This window comes from Marmota flaviventris, chromosome 1 (genome assembly GCF_047511675.1).
Source record: "Marmota flaviventris isolate mMarFla1 chromosome 1, mMarFla1.hap1, whole genome shotgun sequence".
Lineage (NCBI taxonomy): Eukaryota > Metazoa > Chordata > Mammalia > Rodentia > Sciuridae > Marmota > Marmota flaviventris.
The window spans coordinates 190,478,153-190,499,447 of record NC_092498.1 but is presented as its reverse complement, the minus strand read 5'-3'; the positions used below and the strand labels follow the sequence as shown (position 1 = coordinate 190,499,447).

Here is a 21,295-nt window from a genome sequence, read left to right as displayed (position 1 = left end):
GAATGTCCCAGGTGAGTGCAAGGTACAGAAGAACTAAAAGTAACTGCCCCCTTTCTTGCCTAGAAAGTGATTTGCCAAAGCCCTAGACATAAGTTACAACCCTAGGCACAGATGAGGCCCACATCAGAGTTAATCAACAGATCATGCAAATTAGGCACCCATTTATAGCATTTATTTAAATTTTCACTTAAATTGCTGGTTAAATGGAATACATTTAAAATTCTGAAGTCAACACTTGAGCAAATTGGTTTTAAAACTAGATATTAAATTGCAGCACGTTGCAATTTAATACATACTTCCCAGATAATTGCTTATTGCTTTAAGAGTACAAAATATGTGTCCAAATAGTTTAGCGTGGTTGATGAGACACAGGAAGCAACATCTTCTTGCTTGCCTATTTTGGGAAACAAAAGCAGAATGTAATAATTATTAACAAGGTATCTGGACTCTGGCTATCTGGATTCCAATTCTGGCTCTGTCACTGCTTAGCTGTATGATTTGGACCATTCTCTTCATCTTTCTGGCTCAGCTTTTCTATCTGGAAAGTGGAATTAATGAAGATGCTTTCATCAAAACATTGTGTTGGGAATGGAATGGAATGAGCCATATGAAGTGTTAGCTTTGCACGTGGTTCATTGTAAGTAACCATAAAAGATTCACTGTTATTATTTTGTAAGTGAAGTTATAGTTTTGCTTTCTTTATGCTAAACTACAACTAGAAGATCTGCTAGAAAGATAAAATTATCCAAGTGGCTTGGATCTGTGGCTTGCATTATATTTCTGTTTGGCAGCATCGGCCTGGACTCTTTTCATGAAGACGGCTCTACACTCCTTGACCTCAAGCATCCAGAATTGTACATAAGTGGAATGTTAAAACAAAACAGAAAACAAACAAACAAACAAACAAAAAACCCCACCATACTTATTTTGTGATAATAACTGAATGACCTTTAAGTTTTGGAGAACAATAAAAAAATGATGAAAAACTCTCATTGTTCCAAGACTTGCTTAGTTACGTGCCAAGATGGTTTTAATTTTCCTTAGTTGTAAATGACTACAGAGTCCAAGTTACTTAGAGTATTAGTCATGGTTCTCTAGTTTCACAGAGTACAGAATGACTCTTCTTTTTTTTTTTTTTTTTTTTTTAAAGAGAGAGCGAGAAGAGGAGAGAGAGAGAGAGAGAGAGAGAGAGAGAGAATTTTTTTTTAATATTTATTTTTTAGTTTTCGGTGGACACAACATCTTTGTTTGTATGTGGTGCTGAGGATCGAACCCAGGCCGCACGCATGCCAGGCGAGCGCGCTACCGCTTGAGCCATATCCCCAGCCCCAGAATGACTCTTCTGTCCAAGAGGGAGAGTATATTGGGAGGATCTGGGGAAGCACATGGAATTGGAGATCTTGGGAATACAGGAACCAAAGCAACTCTGGAGAGATGGAATACTTGGAGGTACCAACACAAGGAATCTTCATTCAATGGACAGTCTTACAGAGACCAGGTCCTGGGGGAAGGATGGCTTCATTTGAAATGCTAACTAGGCCAAGAGTGTCTCCAAATAAACAAGCAAACTGAAAATGTGCATTCATGCCACTCAGCCTTACAGCTCAGAAAACAGAATAAAGCCATGAGTGATATCTAGTATTTCACGTGTATCTGTAGACAAGAAATAAGAAGAAGAATAATTGAAGACATACAGCTGAGATGGCAGAGGAGGAAAATGCTGAGACTCACAGGGTAGTGGTGGTGACCAGGAGGAGCAGGAAGTTGAGTGAGTACAGCTCCCAGGAAAAGTCCCTTACTATAGTGCAGTAGCTATCCCCATATCATCCACAGCTGGTGCTGAAGGATGGGCATGACATTACCCAGCATGTATGCCAAGTCCAGTTTTCTCACGGTGCCCACTGCCTTAAAGGCCTTCCAAGAGAAATGCTATTCATCAGAGAAACCCATGAGATTTCAAGGTGGGGTGGCAAGGGGTGGTTTAGAGACCTGTCAATAATATGACAAGCATCATGTATAGATTGTCAAGTCCTCTTTGCTCAAACAATTGGGACAGATGTCTCAGAAAAACTCCCCTGAAAATATCAGAAAGGGTATCTAATGGCTAGCCTGGTGCCCTTGAAAGAAGACCATTTTTGAAATTAAAAAAAAAAAAAGTAAAATAGGGTTTATGGCTCACCAAGCACTCGGTGTCCACTGCCAGAGAACTATTTTTGTGGCTGTTCAGAGATGGCCTTCTGAGGAGCCGGTGGTTTTTATGGACCTGGTCCTTTGTTAAGGAGATGACTTGGGGTTTCAGTAGAATCTGAATCATCTGACGGGTATCTCTCATGCTAACCCAGCAGGATCTCATAAAATAAAACCCTGGGTGATGGGGACATGCCACCTCCCAGAAAGGTTATATAGTTATCTGGGCTCTGCAAGAGAGAAATTGATACACAAAATGATTTTTCCCTTTGTCTTATTTTGTTCACTATTTCACCCAAATATTATAGCAGAGCACAGAAAAGCTATCCTCTCCATGAGCAGTGGTTGGGCTCATTCCAATATGTTCTTATAGGGGAAAGTACAAAATAAATACAAACCTCTATCCTGTTTACTACTTAGTTCATGTCCTCCCTTTCCCTGGTCTGTATTATTGTCATTACATCTCTCTGCCTCCAATTCTTGATTTCCCATCTGAACTCCACACCAATACCCACTTCATCTTTCTAAAGCACTCTTCTCATCCCATCAGAAGTTCTAAGTGGCTTCCTATTGCCTGATCATCAGACTCGCCAGGGCCTCTGCACTCTCTGTAAGATTGGTCTCCATGCCTTCTCTTTCGGCTCCTAAAGCATTCTGAACTCATGTATGTCTACACATACTTTTCTGCCACTCTTGTTGTTGTTGTTGTTGTTCTTCTTCTTCTTCTTCTTCTTCTTATTATTATTATTATTATTATTATTATTATTATTATTTGTACAAGGGATTGAACCCAGGGGTGCTTAACCACTGAGCACATTCCCAGCCCTTTTTAAAATTTTTTATTTTGGATTTAAAAAAGTTTTTTTTTAGTTGTAGGCAGACACAATCTCTTTATTCATTTTTATGTGGTGCTGAGGATTGAACCCAGTGCCTCAAGCACTCTTCCACGGATCTATAACCCCAGGCCCAAAATGTTTTATTTTGAGACATAGTCTGGCTAAGTTTCTTAAGGCCTCACTAAGTTGCTCAGGCTGGCTTTGAACTTGTGATATGCTGCTTCAGCCTCCCAAGCTGCTTGGATTACAGGCATGCGCTACCATGCCAGGCTGACATTGCTTTTTATGTCACAAATGTCCCTTTATGTCTTGAATGTCCTTGCCATGATCTTTGTTTCCACCCTGTTATCACCAGTTCCTATGAATCAGTCAAAAATCTTGATCTCCCACACGTCACCCTTGCCTAACTTGCTCTTTTTCTGGTGTTGCCCTATGTCAATATAGGGTGCACCACCATTTACCATCAACCCATTACCCAGACCTCTATCCTGATAGCTACCTTAGATTCTTTTGTTTCCTTGACCCCCATGTACAATTCCTCAGCAAGTCCTTTTAGTTTTACCACCAAAATGTCTGCCCAGTTGTATCACTTCACTCACTTCTCCATGGCTGATTTCCAGACCAAAGTCACCATTATCTCTTGCATGAACAATTGCAGTAGCGTTCCAAGCAATTTCTTTGTTTCCACGTGTATCTTCTGATAGTCCCTTCTCTACACGGCCCCCAGAGTAATGTTCTGTAATGTAAACTAGCTCATATCAGCCCTCTATCTCGAATTCTCAAATGACTGCCTGTTCTTTTATAGTAAAATACAAACTTACCTGGCCTGCTCCTAGTCTGTCTTTGCAAATCTCATTTTATTCCTTCCTTCCCCTTGTCCTTGCACTTGGGCCATGCTGATCTTTTTATTTATTTATTTATTTATTAAAAAGATCAATTAACTGAGTATTTATATTGTCTGCTCTTTCTTCCTGGACTAGTTCCTTTCCATCTCTTTTCATATCTGTTCCTCCTCTTTCATGTCTTAATTCAAATATTTCGTCTGTAGAAATACTTCTTCCTAAACATATCTGAAATAGCTCCCTGTCCTTATTTTATCAAGTCAGGTAATTTCCTTCAAAGCATTTATCAGAGTTACAATTATCCTAATGATTCATATGTTTGCATTTTTACTACCTGCATCTCACATCTACCTCATCTGAATGTAAATTGGCCTGTCTTCTTGTTCATTCCTCAGCCATAGATGCATCATGGTGTTCTGTGCATACTGGGCAGTAAATTAGTATGTGTGAGTGACTGAACGAAGAGCCCTCTCAAATGCCACTTTGCCCAGAACTTTCTGCTTCTCACATTTAGAAGCAATACTCTTCTCTGAAATTTCTGTGCATGTTTTGTCTGACCTCAAGGATCATATTTTATTCTTCTGTGGTGGGATTCCAAGCATTTGCAAACATATCTAATTCTTATTGGATTTTGAGGTCACCATCTGTGTGTCTGATTCATATCTGAGTTTCCCATAGTACTTGCCACAAGGTCTTGCACATAGTAGGAATTCAACTGATATTCCATGAATATTTTATGAAAGTATAAATTAAAAAAGTGTCTGTTTTCTGTGCATTTCAGCTAAAAAGAATTCAATCCTAAAATGGGTCTCAAGGAATGATTTAGGTTTTCTTTTTCTCTTTTCTTTTTCATTTCTTTTCCCCCCTTTTGCAGGTAGCCTCCCCTGTCCAGATAATTAAAGTTGTATTATCATTTGTTCATTTTCTTCTTTGACTTTGTATCTGCTGTTGCACTCTGAAAGCTGTTCAGCCCCTAAGCCTGCTGCTCTCTGATCCTCCCCAGCCACAGGGCTAGGTTGAGAGGAGCTAATTTGCCATTGCACAAATTACAAATAACTGCCCTGCATCACTGTTATTTCTTAATTTTTATTTCCTGTAGTCTTCTTCTTTGTAGGTTTACCACAGATTTACCTCTCATTGGTATGTTTATTTTTCAGCCAAATGGCTTAAAAGTGGTGTGCCTTTTCAAAGGCATGCAAACATGCCTTTGAAAAGGCACACCACTGACTGCACTGAGTCTGACTGCACTGAGTCTGACTGCACTGGCTATATCCATAAAACGAGGTAGGGAGGGGCTTAGGAGGGGCTCCTGACTTAGAAAACTTCTGAACAGAGAGATGTATCTTGATTTTTTTTTAAACTTTGATTTTCTTTTGCCTTGGTTCCCTAAACAGTCTTGTCTAGACTTTTGGCTACATGGGAACAGGAACTCTGTATGGTTTACTTCTCTATCCCCAGGCACCAGGCTGAGTGCTTGATACACAATAGGTTTTTACCACCCTAACTTTTCCCCCAGACTTTGCTTCTCAGCCTTTCCAGGTCTGATCTACTGGGCTCTCTAGGTCCCAACCCTCAGGACTTCATTGATCTCCAATGTCTTTTCATGAATTTTCTGAAGAGTTCCTTAGCCTCCCAACCAGGTTGCTGGGATTCACTTTGGATCCATTGTTTCTCCTTTTCTGTCCTTGGGAAGCAAACATTATTTTTCTATTGTTAATTTGTTCTTAACAATTAAAAAGCCTTGGATGGGGGTACTTTGCTCTTATTGGCAGATGTTCTGATAAAAACTGAAGGCTGTTAATTATAACCTCTACCTGAGCCAATAGCGTCTGTGCATGCCAAAATAGAATCCATATGGACTTAGTCACCTTTGTCTGGTTACCATTTATTGAGTTCTTTTACACTGTTTCTGGCGCTTTCCTAAGTGTCTTGCATGAATTACCACATTTTGACCCCTTCAATGACTCAAGGTAATAGCCTAGCAATTTCCCCCATTTACCAGAATAGAAATATGAATTTCATGGAAGTTAAATATTATGGGTATGTTCACAGCAGCAGATGTAGAATTTGGGCCAGGATTTGCCTAGTTCAAAGCTTCAGCTTTGGAATCCACTGGGGTGCTAATAGGAGCCCATTAACAGAATCATGGTAACCAGAGGACAGGAACCATGAGTTCACTCTATTTAGGGTTGGTGAGGCCCCACCTGGAGTTGTGCTACCCAGCATTTTATAAGATAAAAGCAAATTGGCTCACAGTAAGTATCATGGGCTATCGCAAACTACTGAGAAAAAAACCTGGAGCACTTTTAACTGTAAAATGAGAAATTGAGATGAGAACTAATAGAAGTTTTGCATATTTGAGTTAGAGTCCCAATAAAGAGAAGTTAGACTTGTTTTGTCTTCTCATTTACTGTAAAATCTTGTACAAATGACACAAATGCATATTTGAAGTCAGTCTTGGGAGAAGCTTTGTGACCATTCCAGCTGTCAGTGGAGTCACAGGTTTAAGAAGTGATGAGGTTTCAAAATTATTACTATTTATTACCACAGATATTCTAGAAGACAAGTCTGCTATTCAGAGGTCCTTCCTGACACCTCAGCTTCTCCTATAAGCTCAGGCCTTAGCCCCAAATGTCGACATTATTTACATTTAAAATGCTTTCTTGGTGTCTTTCTCATGACACTTGACACTTCCTACCTTCTACTGCAGTTATTCAATCCTCTGAGCTCTTAGTCACCGAAGCCAGGAACTGAGTGTAATTCTTCTTGCTGTTGCTGGTTACTTCCTAATATTGTCTTGCGAATTGTAGATGTCCTTAAAACAGAACCTACTGCTCCTTCACAGAACTACAGTACCCTGTTTATCTCAGTGTCACTACTAACTGCTACTATGACCTTGGGAAAATCAATTAAACCCAATTAAACCCTGCATGCCCTAGTTTCCTTACCTATAAAACTGAGTCACTAACTGAAATTTTTGTTACAACTAAGTTTGTCAAATCCATTAGACTTTTAGAACAGAGCCTGGCACGTAAAAAGCACTATATACATGTCTTATAATTGTTCAGCACTTCATTTGCCAGTGAGACATTGGGCTACTCAATTGGAGGCTTCAGTCTATTTCCCTTATCTGTTATTTGGTACATGGTAGGAGATTGATAGATGTTTATTGAAATGAATGCATGATTATTAAGGATGAGAGAGAAACCAGACCATTGAAGAGGGAAGAGTTTGGAAGGATCTCTAAGGTTATAAATTCCTTCCAGAATTGTTGATTCCCAAAGCCACCTGAACTTTATTTAGTCTATTTTAGTATTATTGGTATAAGTTAGAGTGCTCCACCTAGAACTGAATCCTTTTGGGGTAGGAATCCAGGAATCTGAATCTTTACGTCTTCCTCCAGGGACTTCTAGAAGCTAATGCAGTACTTTTCTTTCATTGTATAAATTAGGAAACTGAGATATAGACAAGTTATATTGGCCCAGGATCAAAGAGCTCAGGAGCGACTAAGCAGAACTTAGGTCTCTTAATGTCTAGACTGCTGGGTTGTGGAGGGGAATTGGGGGTTGTCTGAGAAGGTTAGATGACATGACCTCTAAGACAACTATACTGTCAGGCAGTCAGTCCTCAGAGAGCTGGTGAAAACCAGTTTACTGAACTCTGACAACAGGAGAAGTGAATATTTTCCCTGTAAGAGTTAACAATCTGGAACAAGAAAGAAAACCTCTACACAGATAACCACAGTGGAAAGTGACAAGGTGAGCTGTATAGATAAGTGCCCACCCAATGGAGGCTGATCTACTTGGCAGCCCTTATGTGTCCCAAATACTTGGAGGAGTCCTTCTCTCTTCACAGGGGCCACTGTGGCCCCTCATCCACCTCTTCCACAAAAGACACCTTAACAGCCTCTTGGTGTAGAGTTTGTTGTACTGGCCATGTGAACATTCTGAGAAGACCTCCCTTTGTCCTATCATAGCTTGCCACCACATGCAAATTCCTTTATGGATTTCTGTACTTAATAAGTATTATTACTGTTTAGTACAGTTACTAACATTTCTTGAGATAGTTCATATTATAGGATAGCTAACTTTAGTGAGTACCCATTCTGTGTTGTTTTAAGGCTTCATCTCTATTCATTCATCCAATTCTTTGCCAAAGAGAAAGGCCACTTCTAAATGTTTGGAACAATATTGGAGGCTGGATTCAATGTTTGTGAAGTAAGAGTTGTGCACCCTCTGAACAAAGCAAACATTGAGTTTATGTACATTTTTCAAAAGGATGGATTTGAGATATTGGTAGAAATGCAGGAGTGGAAGTGTTTAGGGATTGACTAGTTTCAGAGGGCAGTGTGATTCCTGGGTGGAGACTATAGTTGATGGACTGATTTTCAGAAGTCAAATGACCCCCAAAGGAAAATAGAGAGAGAGAACAGAAGGACAGTGAGCAGACAGAGAAGAGGGGAGGAAAGTGAGAGTCTTTTTTGTGTGGTCTCCTTTTCTAATACAGAGACCATGGACTCAGGTGCACCTCCTGACTCTGTTCCCAAGTTCTTTCAGCCCCCACTCCATCTCTTCTCAAGCCCATCAGTTCTATTCTGTGTCTTTGCATCCCAGCCAAGGGTGTCTCCTGCTTGGTTCAGTCCAGGCTCCTCCCTTTGCAGGCAAATCAGAGAGGCCTTCAGATAACCTGCAGGGGCATCTCAGAGAATATTTTCACTGGTTGTTTGAAGGAACCGGAGCAAGTGTCTTTTGATTAAGAGTTAGCAAATACTTACCAAACCCCTTCAAACTACCAGGAATGTTCTGGGTGCTGCAGAAACAAATGGTGAAACCAGCAGATCCAGGCTCATGTTGGCATCAAGCTTAACCCCTTCTGGAGAGACAGAGGTTTAAACAGATGCATTAATTCATCCAGGTATCACATGTCACAGGGTGGTCCCTGCTCTGGAGTCAAGGTGGAGTAAGAAGGTAGTAGAGAGAGGGGGTTATGGCATCATATAGTATTGCCGAGGAAGGCCCCCTCAGAAACTGATGGTTAAGAATAGAATTTTAAGTAATAGTGATGAGACCAAAGGTGAAAGAGCTGGGTGAGCTTAGAAGACTCAGGAAGAGAGGAGATCAGAAGCTGAAGAGATAATGGGGAAATGGGCTCCTGTGGGGCATGGAGGTCTTTGTGAGGATTTTGGAATTTAGTTTGAGGAGATGAGAGGTTGTGAATGGTTTGAGTAGAGGAGTCATCATGTGACATCGCCTCACAGGGACATAGGGGCTGCTACAGTAAGAACAGTCCACAGGTCATGAAGAGAGCGGGTGGGGGCTGGAGGTTAACTGGGAGGCGACTGCAGTGATCCCAGCATTGGATGATGGTTTGGACCAAGGTGGTAGGAGAAGCAGGCAGTTCCTGGAAGATTCTTCCCGTTAAAAGACTTCAAAAATACCACCATTAACTCCAGCAGTTATAAAGAAATCTCGGGATGTGCACCCTCAGAGGACTCAGTTTGGCCTATTAGAGGTCTCCAGAGGTATTTCCCAAACCAGACAAATGAAGGGGAAACAGAGGCATATTATCACATTTGGCAATAGAATAAAGCTTGAGTATGGAGAAAATAGATAATCCAAACCCCCTCTTCATAGACTTGCCGTAGTATTTTTCTCTTAATTATGTGAGTTATAGGGATTTCTTTAGTTGATGGATGTGAAGACGTTGATGTTTTAAATCTCATTGCTATTCTGTTTGGAAGTGGGTGTTTGACAGTTTTTATTTTATCTTCTGTGTGTATGTATGAGAGAGAAAAGAGGGAGAGACAAAGAGAAAGAATAAATGAGACAGGGGGTGGGTGGGAGGGACAAGGACAGGCTGAGAGGTAAGAGCTGGAGTTGCTGTTATTCCCTGGGCAATAAAGGCCTGAAATCCTACTAATGAGGTTAAAAAAGCCTTTTTCTGTGTGCTTAATAATAGCACTGCCTACTGACATAACCAAGGTTCCCAGAATAATTGCCCTCTTTCCTATTTTATTTTCAAGACCTGAAAAAAATAACAACAAAAAAAAAAAAACCACCATTTTCTTTTTGAGGGGAAAGTACCTTTGGATACAGAGCATTTCCATCTAAAATTTCAATTCTAATGCTTCAACATTTGCCCCTAAACCCTGTCAAATGCATCCTTTCAAGTGAAAGATAAGTGAAAGTGAAGGGTGAAACCGAAATTCATCGCTGGAGTTTTCTGGATGGTTTGTCTTTAGTAGGAGGATGCGAGATTGAGCCTTTGCTGCAATTCGGTCTTCCCCAAATTGGAGGCTCTTCCCATGACAGTTTTATCTGGGGCCTTTGTGGGCAACATTTGTAGTTATCAATAACAAAATGAAAGGGTTTAGAAAGTTGCAGAATTTTACCAGAACATTCAACTTGGAGGAAAAAATGATCTGAGGCATAGTATATGCTAATACAGTTGGAGCCCTCCATAAGAATGGAATTATTTGAAGCACATATATTTAGAGAGTTTTGTTTTGTTTTGAATAGGCTCTCAGCATGTTTAGGTGGATTTAAGATGGAAGGTATGTTGAGAGGTGCAATTCTGAAAAACACTGTAAAAATTTGTTTCTGTAAATTTCTGCAACCAAAAGTACCTTATAAGAAGGAGACGGATACTGATTTTAAAAAAAGAAGAGAATATGATCAAATCAGAGCTTGTGATAAATATTGGTTGACGATCTGGATTAGATTGCCAGAATCATTTTTGTGGTGGGCTATTTTGAGTAGGCAGTAACCTTTCTTTTGAGATACAGATTCCCATGTTGACTTTTTAGCCTTTAGTCACCCCTCTCGCTGTTGTACGATCCTGTGCACATTCTGTCCCATCTTTCTGCTATAAAACTGCACATGTGAAAAGTCTAGCGTTATTAAAGACAAGCTCACACACCCTCCTACCACTCGCTTTTTTCTCATTCTTTTTGCAGGAGTTGGCTGTGAGCTTCAGGGAGGGGAGGGACTCTCAGGAACAAAGCATTGTCACTACCATAGAGGGTCATATATACAACTAGAGATATGAAAAAATTGTGCTGTATATGTGTCATAAGAATTGTAATGCATTCCGCTGTCATTTATTTTTTTAATCAATAAAAAAATTACTAAAGTGTTTACATTGCTCCTTCTCCCTTAAGAATAACTTATTAAAAGAGGACACATGGTTAAATTGAACAATACAGCAATGTGTACCTGAAACAGACCTGAGCGCATGTTACCAAGATCTTTCCATGCATGTGTTCAAAATATGTGTGCTGTGTTTGCCTTTCTTGAGCTCCTCCATGCTCCCTGATGCTAAACAGCATGCTTCACGAAAGGAAAATAGAACCATCTTCCTGTGCAGATGTTGACATTTAGTTCATGGAGAAACGGACCAAGAACTACATATACCTAAAGGAAACGGGTACTTACGTTTAGAGAAACATGCTTATGCGAGCCAGTCTTTTAGGAAGAAAGCAGATAGCTCTCACTGCCTTTGAAGATTTCAATATTTACTTTTTTGAAGGTGACCGGATGATCCCTCTCAGGTCCTTCTGTAATTCAGATACATCAAATACAGGATGGAACTTTATAAAATTCAATTTGGTATTCCACTGCAGAAGTGCATTATTGCTTCCTTGAGGAAAACAATCTGTATCTGGACAGGTGCCATTTCCTTTACTTCTGCACAGAGTTTCCTCTGAGGACTCAGAAATGCTGAGTTAATTTGCTTAGGGAAATGTAGACCTAAGCCTGCTACCTCAGTTGTATGATTTATCTACTCAGTGTACCAGATTCTGAAAGTTAGAACAAATATGCTTTATATTTCAAAGGGCTACTTACAAAATAAAAGTGGTGTTGATTCCAGGTAAAATTTGAAGGCCTCTTTTTCTCCTTCCTCTTCTCCAAATGCCTAGTTCCCCTCCCTTTAGCACACACCCTATTGTGGAGGGAGGAGGAATGTATCTAAGGAAGGGATCTGATGGCAATCATTGGTATATGTTTGGGAATGCCAGAAAACGTTCTACTCTCTTTTAGGTGTGATAGTTTTGTAGACCAAATCTCTAATTATGGAAGGCATTACTTTTGCAACTTCATCATCATTCAGCATGGGAAATGTTGCATACAATGCACCCTTCCTGATCAGACCTGAAATTATACTGAACAGGGGTCATTCACTCCATGTGCTAACTCAGCCTAGCATAGAGTAGCACAGATAATAAGGTAGATTTACTTACCCACAAATCATAAGCTTTATGAAATTTCCTTAGCTCTGTCATGCCACTGGGTACCATAAGAAATTGTTGATTTCAATACCTCTAATGGTACCTTCATGTATTAAAAGAAGGTATACCACTTGGAGCTGGGGTAGTGATCCTGTTTCTTTTTCTTTTATTTTTTTTCATCCTGCCTGTGTTTCACTGTATGAGATAAATAGATTACCTCTCAAACACAATTTGTCTTTGTGCTTCTAGGCGATATTGATCAGCAAGAGATGGTTCCAAATAAGAAGAGTGCTGTTCTTGTGGATGGGGTTGTACTGAATGGCCCTACAACAGATGCAAAAACTGGAGAAAAATTTGTTGAAGAGGCCTGTAAGCTAATAATGGAAGAGGTGGTTTTGAAAGCTACAGATATCAATGAAAAGGTAAAAATAATTTATCTGGATGAAAAATCTGGGCTCAGTGTTGCATGTCTATAATCTCAGTCATTTGGGAGACTGAGGCAGAAATGGGAAAAATAGATCTTTCCCATATCTATTTGGCTTTATATAAGGAAAATGAAAAATACAGGCTTTCATTTCCCAGGGACCTTTGTCTCAAGGGATGATTTCCAGATACCAGTGTTTGGGTCATTTCCCTCCTTGATCCCCACCCAGTGTCTACCTTCCCTGAGGATTGACTTTTGTCAGCCATCATTTGTTGGGAGATCAACTGAGACCCCAGGGCTTAACCAGATAAGGCTCTGAAACACAGTGATGAAGCTTCCTGCCCTTGGTAGTAATATGGATTATAAATAATCTGCTGCTGCTATGATTTGTACACTCTAAAACATACTGTTTTCTCTATTTTATTTTACTTTTCCTTCCTTCCTTCCCCAACTCCCACCCCATTCTCTCTCCCTCCCTCTCTCTCTCTCTCTCTCTCTCTCTCTCTCTCTCTCTCTCTCTCTCTCTCTCCTTCTTTCTTTTGCTTGGGATGGAATTGAAGGCCTCATCCATACTTCATAAGCACTCCCACTAAGTTTCATCCCCCAACTCCTCTCTATTTTATTGTAAATATCCTTCATATTGCAAGTGAAAAATCAAACAGAAGGTTGAAAAGGCTATGAAATATCTTTTTATTAATCTAACATTCCTTCCCAGAATCTTGTCTGAGCTTAGACTAGAAATCTTGGGTTATTAAATCTGATCCCTGTCTGATACCAATTACTTATTTTAGGTTTGAAATACAAGCTCAAATTCAGTTTCAAATTGTTATTAGAACTACTAATAATAACATTGACTCTCAAGAGTATCTACTCCATGCTAGGCTCTGTTCTAAGTACTACCTCATATGTATTTGTGCATTTAATCCTTAATGTTGGTTAACAGAGCCTGGGGTGAATGGGGGAAACAGATATGGGGAATGGGTGGTCAAGGGGTGTTAACTTAGAGGAGAAATAAATTCCTTGATATTCTATTGCCCAATAGGGTGACTGTAGATAATGTACCATATATTTCACAAAAGCTAAAAGAAAGGATTTTGGATATTTCCATTACAGAGAAATGATAAATCCTTGGGGAGATAGATATGCTTTTCCTGATTTGAACATTATTTGATGTATGTAAGTATTGAAATATCACATGGACCCCATAAATATGTACAATCTTTAAGTGTCAATTAAAAACTAAACATTAAAATTAAAAAACCCTAAAGACAGGTACTAATTACTGTCCCATTTTAGTGATGAGGGAAAAAGTTAGGCATACAGGGATCAAATACATTGCCCAATATCACCCACTAGTGAGTATCTGAGCTGGAGCTAAACTGCAGGCAATCTAGCATTAGAATCTTCACTCTTTAACTTCTTCATATACCTCTAAAAATCACTAAATTACCTTTTATGACACTCATCAGTTTTCATGTTGGAATTGGATTACTAACAAATGAGCATATGGGAGAGACCCTCCCATTATATTAGCAGGAAATAGAACTCATATTAAAAGGTTTTTGAATGTGGTGGTATTTATTCTGAATTTTTGGTCATATTCCTTTGAGAAAACCAACAGAATAGGTTAATATGACCTGTGAACTTGGAATAGTTACGTTCAAGGCAAAAGTGCTGATGGTATTTCTTATCCATTCAAATTATATATTTATAATTGCATATTTTTGGTCTTCTCTGTATTTGTGAAATACTTTGGTCCTGGTTTGCATTGGAGCCCACTGCTCCTCTGGCAAGTATGTTTTTAAATTGGCCTTTATTCAGTCATTAAATATTAACTGAGTGTTAGCTACTGGTGAGGCATTATATTCAGCCCTAGAGGATACAAAGAAACATAAGATAAAGACCCAGCTTTGAACAGAATTCACAATCTAATTGGAAGGATAAATTTTCATTGGAAAAAGAGAAAAGAGGTCCCAGTGAGAATGTGATAAATGCTGTGAGTTTGGGGCAGACTTTAGGGATTTCATAGAAAAATGGGAACTTTGAACTTTGATGCAGAGTGTAAAGTTTGAGTAAGATTTTGATGGGTAGAGAGAAATCTCCAGTGGGCATGCTTCTTTCTAGGGATATTAAAGAAAGCAGAAATATAAACAATGGAAAGAGTATTGCAGAAGGCCAAGATGCACCCGAGTGCAGGGGTGCATGCCTACAATCCCAGCCACTCAGGAAGCTGAGGCAGGAGGGTCACAAATTTGAGGTCAGCCTAAGCAATTTAGTGAGACCCCATCTCAAAATAAAAATAAAAATGGCTGGGAATGTAACTCAGTGGTAGAGTGCCCTGGGTTCACTGTACAAAAATAAAAGAAAAAAGAAAAAAAGAAATATGTATCGAATATAGCAAAGGGCTTTTTATTTTTATTTTTATTTGGAAAGAAAGGCTCATACACAGGGTACTAATTGGAGTTGTGAGGCTTGTGATCCTAAGTTATCGATTAAGGAAGCACACATGGAACACAGTATGGTAGATGTGCAGGATGTCCATTCATATGAAGTTTGATTGAAAGCATTTAGGGGCTGGGGATGGAGGTAAAGTTTTTATACCACTAACTTGACCTTTGTCTGAGATTCAATAGGACACAATTAAATGGTGACCTGCAATACTCTTGGGGAGATGATTACTCCTAGTGCCCTCTCTAGTAGGCATTCTTTCTCAGCCATTTTTTAAAAACTTGATTTATAATTTAGATTCAGTAAAGTATACTCCTTTTGATGTGCAGTTTCATGAACTTTGACAAGTCATGCAACCATCACCACAATTAAGATATAGAACAGTTTCATCTCCCTCCCAATTTCCCCGTGCCCCTTCATAACCAACCACTCATGGCCCCTCCTGCCCCTGGAAAACCACTGGTCTATTTTCTTTCCTGTAGTTTTTGTCTTTTCCATGGGTGTCGTGCAGATGGCATCATGTCAGAAGTAGCCTTTTGAGACTTGCTGTTCTCCCTTATCAAAATTCATTCGAGACTCATCCACACTGTGAGTGTATCCACAGACATTTATGTGGGCTGTCTTAGGCACTGTGCTATCCCCTCTTCCGGTCATAGCTACACCATCAGTTTAATTTCATGCTTCTCGCACAACTTGCTATTTTCCCCAACTTCCCACCTCCCAGGCTTCTCACTCCCTGGCTATTCCCTGGTCTCTCTCCTCCCCATTTCACAAGCAAACTTTTTTTTTTTTTTTTCAAGATTGTCTACACTCCCTCCCTCCATTTTGTCACCTCCCACATCCTCACTTCACCACAATCTGGCCTCCACCCGCACCTCTCTAAGTCACACTGCTCTTGCCAAGAACACCTCCTTGTTGATAAATCCCATGAACACTTCTCAGTCTTTATCTCATTTGGCATCTCAGAAGTATTTGGCAGTGGCCACCATCTTCTCCTTAAAACATTCTTCATTTTTGGTTTTGGTGGTGTCAAGTTCTCCTAGTCTCCCTTCCTGGCCTGTCCTCCACCTGCAAGGTGAGCTCCTGTGCCCATCCCTTAAGTGTTCCTGTGCCTTCTCCTCTTCTCTGTAGATTCTCTCTGGACTGTGACATCCATCTCTGACCCTGATCTTTAACAAGAGCATCAGACTGAGTGCTACACCCCTTTTGGATGTTCTAAGGGTGACTTAAACTAAGTCTAAGTCATCATCCTCACCCTACTTCCAAACAGACCCTTCTCCAGCTGTCTCGTTGCCACCATAAGATCTTGTGTCTAAGACAGAAACCTCATAATTCTCTTTGACTTGTCCCTCATCTTCATCCTAACCATCTTACTCATTTCCAAGTTCTATTGATTCTGCATTCGAAATACCTCTAGAAACCATATACTTCTTTTCTAAAGCACCTACCTTTATCCAAACAACCATCTTCTCTTGCCTGATCTATTAAAGTTACCTCCTTTTTCTAATTCATTTGGAATTTCTACTTATCAAGTAAAGTTATTGTCTAAAACACATATGACCATTTCCTTCCCCTATCTTGAACATTTTAATGAGTTTCTCAGCCAAAGCAAGCTCAGTAGTAGTTCTCATAAAGCCTGCCATGTTTTAGCTTTATCTCTCCACTTATTCATCTAGTTATTCAGTACCCCTGTATTGAGCACCTATTCTTTTGGAGGCTCTATGTTACTTGCTTGGAATCAGTGAATGAATAGACCAAGTTCTCCACTCTCATGAAGATTAGGTAGGTCATAATAAGTGAGTAACACAGTATTTGAAACATTATAAATGCTGTGGACACAATAAGAGAAAGGGAGACACTGATAGAGATTGGGGAAATGGACAGGTAACTTTTGCTTGAGTCTTTTTTTTTATTTTGTGTCACAACTTGGATATAGGTTCCTCCAGGAAATCTTTGAAGATCTAAGACCTCTCTTCTGTTCCAACAGTATCTGCATTATTCTCATAGCTCTTGTGTGCTGAAGTAGGGTGACATGCTCAGATCTCCACATCTCCCAATTATCTGGGAGCTTTGTAAGGGTCAAGTAGGTGCTTCTAACATCTTCCTGAACTTGGGCTTCTGCCATGCTCAGTTAATTACATGCTGTTGCTGAATCTCCAGGTGTGTGAGTGGCAGCCTCCTGAACAACTGAAAAAGCTTCTTGATTTGGAGGTGAGAGACACAGGTGAATCACATGACCGGCTGTTAAAACTCTGCCAGGATGTCATACGCTTCAGCGTCAAAACAAGTAAGAACCTCAGTTTACTTCCTTCAACTATACTTCTGACAGGTTCTTAGATTTTTAAAGCATTTAGTTACCTCTTAAAAGAGCAATTCTGGTAATGTTTATGGAATGAGAAACCTAGATTTAAAAAAAAAAATAGTGGTTATGATGTTTTTACAGTGGTTCATTTAATTCCTAATCCAGATTTGTTGTCAAGTTCAAAGATAATAGTAAAAATTTTGGTGTTGGTGTTTAATGTAAATATTATCTGTTCCTTGCCAGTCTCCATCCTCCATCTATAAACAAGACCATATATTTTTATCACTGCTACTTATCATTTCTTGAGTTGGTCCAAACTGGCAAATGATATTTTGATTCTATGAATTTGCCAAGGGATTTTAAGTCTTTATGGCTTTTCTAGAATATGCAAAAAAAATATGTTCAAGAACATATCTGTAATGTAAACAGGAAGAGATTTATCTGGAAGACACTGATTAACTCTTGGCAGTTGATAATCGCTAAATTATTTTTATCATATCTGGCAAGATCAAAAAATGAAAACCTTCAGGCAGATATAAGCAAAATGAAAGTGTGGCAAGTTTTGCTGTGATTGCTTCACACTAATGCCACAGCCACTGTGATATGTTGTACATGCAGTGGCTTGACATCAGTCCTACATGGAAGCACTCTTCCAACTTGACTGTTAATGACTTATACACCCAATGAGCAAATTTCAAAAGTGGGAGAATAACTTTCCAAAGTATGCATTTCTGTGTGTGATTGTGAAGGTAATCCAGTGCTGAAAACCATATAGGCATATTATGCTTTGTGAATTCTGACACTGGACTAAATTTAGTGGAAAGAACATAATAAAATCCTGGCTAAATATAATTGGTTTATATTCCCTTGGGAAAGTCTGGTGTATGTATCAAAAATTCAGTTAGCATTTCAAAAGCAGAGATACATATCTTATTATTATAGTGCATGTCAGAAGTGTAGAATGACATTTAATGCAGTAGATTTTTTAGTTTACTGGATATTTTCCATAATGTTACCATGGAAATCAATCATAAATTAACACAGAACTAAAAAAAAATCTTATTAAAATTACTTGTAGCAATGTCTGGTTTCCTTTGCCAGATCAGAGGAAGTTTTCCATGTTTTAATTGAAAAGACATTTTCTTTTGAGATTTATTTTTTTCTTTATTGAATTCTTAGTTTAAAGAAGAAAGAAGAGCATTCAAGTTAAATTCTGTAAATTGTAATGAGGGGTCACTAACTAAAATGGTTCCTGAATCCTAAAATTAGAACTAGACCTCCTATCTCTTTGTTCCTTGTCCTGCTGAGCTTCCTATGACTGAGAATGCCAAGCCAGTTAGCCTGGTGTTTGGTGTGAATATCCGTACTGTGTTAAGCCAAGAACCTTTTGGGACCTTTCATATGAGAAAAAAAAAAGAGGTGGAAAATTGGAACTAGATGTTGAATCTTAAAGGAGGCTGTGTTTGAAGTCAGTTGAATCATAAAGTGTAAGTACGCTGCACGATGAGTCACATCCCCATCTACATAATGGCAACCATACCATCCAATCTGGAAAATGCAAAGGCCCCTGGCAGCCTGTAGCCTGAGGTGAACCCTATTGGTGAGTGAAATGCATTTGAAGTGAGGGAAGTCAACCCTACTACTTTCAGGACATAAAGGCAGCAGGCCGTGGTACTTGGGCCAACAGTGTTCAGATCCATTTCTCAAGGGTTCGAGTTAGATGTGGATGGTAAAGAGCAGGATGTCATCAGAGCTCTTAAAAGAAGGCTCAAGTTTTACTTAGAAACATCAGGCAATAGAGAGGGTGATGAGAAAGGTCTTCAATATCACTTTCCTATAAAATTTTCTTTTGGATGTTTTTTAAAACTGAAGTGTAATTCCTATTTGATAAAGTGTGTAAATCTTTCATGTTCAGCTCAATAAATTTGCACACCTCTGTACATATGAAGCCACCACCCAAGTCAGGGTTGGGGACATTTCTAACACCCAGAGGCTCCTCAATCCCTCTCCCAGTCAACAGTTCCTTCCCCAGCATACCCAGAGTTCTAAAGTCTCTCTCCATAGGTGGATTTGCTGATTTTGGCTGATTTTGAGTGTCTTATAAATGGGATTATGCTATGCATATTCTTTTGTGTCTTGTCACTTTCATTGTCTGATGTATTCATGTTATTATTGTACTGATACTTTTTCTTTTGATTACTGTATAGTGAATACTTTGTTTTAAATTTACAGACCACCCAAGATTTTTCAACCAGTTGTATGCTGGACTTGATTATTACTCCTTGGCGGCCCGATTTATGACAGAAGCATTAAACCCCAGCATGTAAGTGCCACGTTCCTGGAATTTCTCACCTAACAAGGATAAGAGATGTTTTCTTAAATAGATGCAATTTTATTTCGTGAATTTCTGTTTAATGGTTTCTTTTATCATAAATCATGGGATAGTCTTATGACACCAGTGTTCAAGCAGCCATTTGAACAGTGGTACCGTAAGAAGGGTCAGGCAGGTAACCTCCATGTTACCTTCATTGAACAGAGGAGAACATGGACTAAGCAAATTTTCATTCATTCCTGCATGAAAAACCATCTGTGCTCAGTGACAGAGAGACTTTGAATAAAAATCAACCTCGATTGTGTCCTCATGAAGCATAAAATCTGGTGAGAGAAAGAGCCATGCTAGTAAAAATTGGCATTAATGTAAAATTCAGTCTCTTAAGTGCAGGAGAGGTGCACAGTGCCGTAAGTGTAAGTGGGGAAGTTTTTTTTCTAGTTGTGAACTTAGGAAATTTTTCTCTGAAAAAGTGACAGCTAAGAGCTGAAGGATGAATAACAGTTAACTGGGTGGAATGGGAGGAACCGGTTTCCAGTAGAAGGAATTGCACATATAAAGGCCCTGTGGTGGGGGCAGCATGATATACTCCATGAATGGAAAGGTCAATGTGGGTGTAGCTGACAGAGCAACAGGGAGTGTAGAGGAGGATAATATGGGGGAGAGAGATAGAAGCCAGACATGCAGAGCCTTGTGGAGTATGTTCATGAGTTATTCTAAGTACATTGGAAAGTTCTTAAAGGTTTCTAAATCACTTGGTGACATTTGCTATTAAAAAGATTGCTAGAAATTTGGAGAGAGCATTGGAGGAGATCTGTCAGGAAGGCATCTCCTTAGTCAGATGAGAGACCTTAGCAGTTTGGACTTAGGTGGAAGCAGAAGGAATAGAGAGGGGAAAAAAAATATGTTTGGAAGATAAAATATGAAGGACTGGGATAATATGTTGGATGTTGGAAATGGGGACAAGGGGGAAGTTTCTAAGATAATACGTAGGTTTCAGGCTTTCATAGTTGGTTCATGGTCATGTCACTCATCGATACGGGAGGCCTTGGGAGAGGGGACCAGTTTTCAAGTATTCATTGGAAAAGCCCAGATCAAGAATTTAATGTTCAATTGTGGACATTTGAGTTTGAGTTATACAACAAGAAAGACCAAGTAATCTGAGACATATATGGGCCAGAAATTCTGGTATCTATAGGAAATAAAAAGTCATTGTGTGAAATGACGGTAATTGGAATGAAGAGTGGGTATGCACGAGATTGCCAAAACCAGTGATTCTCACTCCCCACTGCCCACTAGAGTCAACCTGGGAACCATTGAAAACAGAATTGGTGCCTGGATCCTACAGACCAATTAAATATGAATTTCCCTGTGTGTGCCTCATATAGGGATATATTGCATGTGATTTTAGTGGGCAGCCAGGAGAGAGAATCACTATCATGAGGAGAGAGCATAGAATAAGGAGAGAAGGGAGCTGTTTCCTTCTCAACTGGGCCTTGAGGGCATCCAACAATTAATTAGGAGGAGGAGCCGGATCAGCCCACAGTAAAGAGAGACCAGGAGAAAATCAAGGGGATAGGTATGGAAGCCAGGAGGAGAGTTTGTCTAGGGTCATATGTTATTGGGCAGTTAGCTAAGACAAAGACTGAGCAGTGTCCACCCAATTACCACATGGATGCCATGGGTGACCTCAGAGATAT

The 21,295-nt window shown here is 39.5% G+C and overlaps 1 protein-coding gene across 1 annotated transcript in view; it reads left to right on the top strand.

The window, feature by feature from the left end:
* Nucleotides 1-21,295, top strand: part of Gadl1 (glutamate decarboxylase like 1) — a 151,877-nt gene that overhangs the window by 1,407 nt on the left and 129,175 nt on the right. Inside the window, exons 2-4 of the mRNA XM_027932548.2 lie at nucleotides 12,342-12,514; nucleotides 17,125-17,251; nucleotides 19,499-19,589. Coding sequence (XP_027788349.1) covers nucleotides 12,362-12,514; nucleotides 17,125-17,251; nucleotides 19,499-19,589 — 371 coding nt within the window. The 5' untranslated portion in view covers nucleotides 12,342-12,361. The remainder of the gene's footprint in view (nucleotides 1-12,341; nucleotides 12,515-17,124; nucleotides 17,252-19,498; nucleotides 19,590-21,295) is intronic.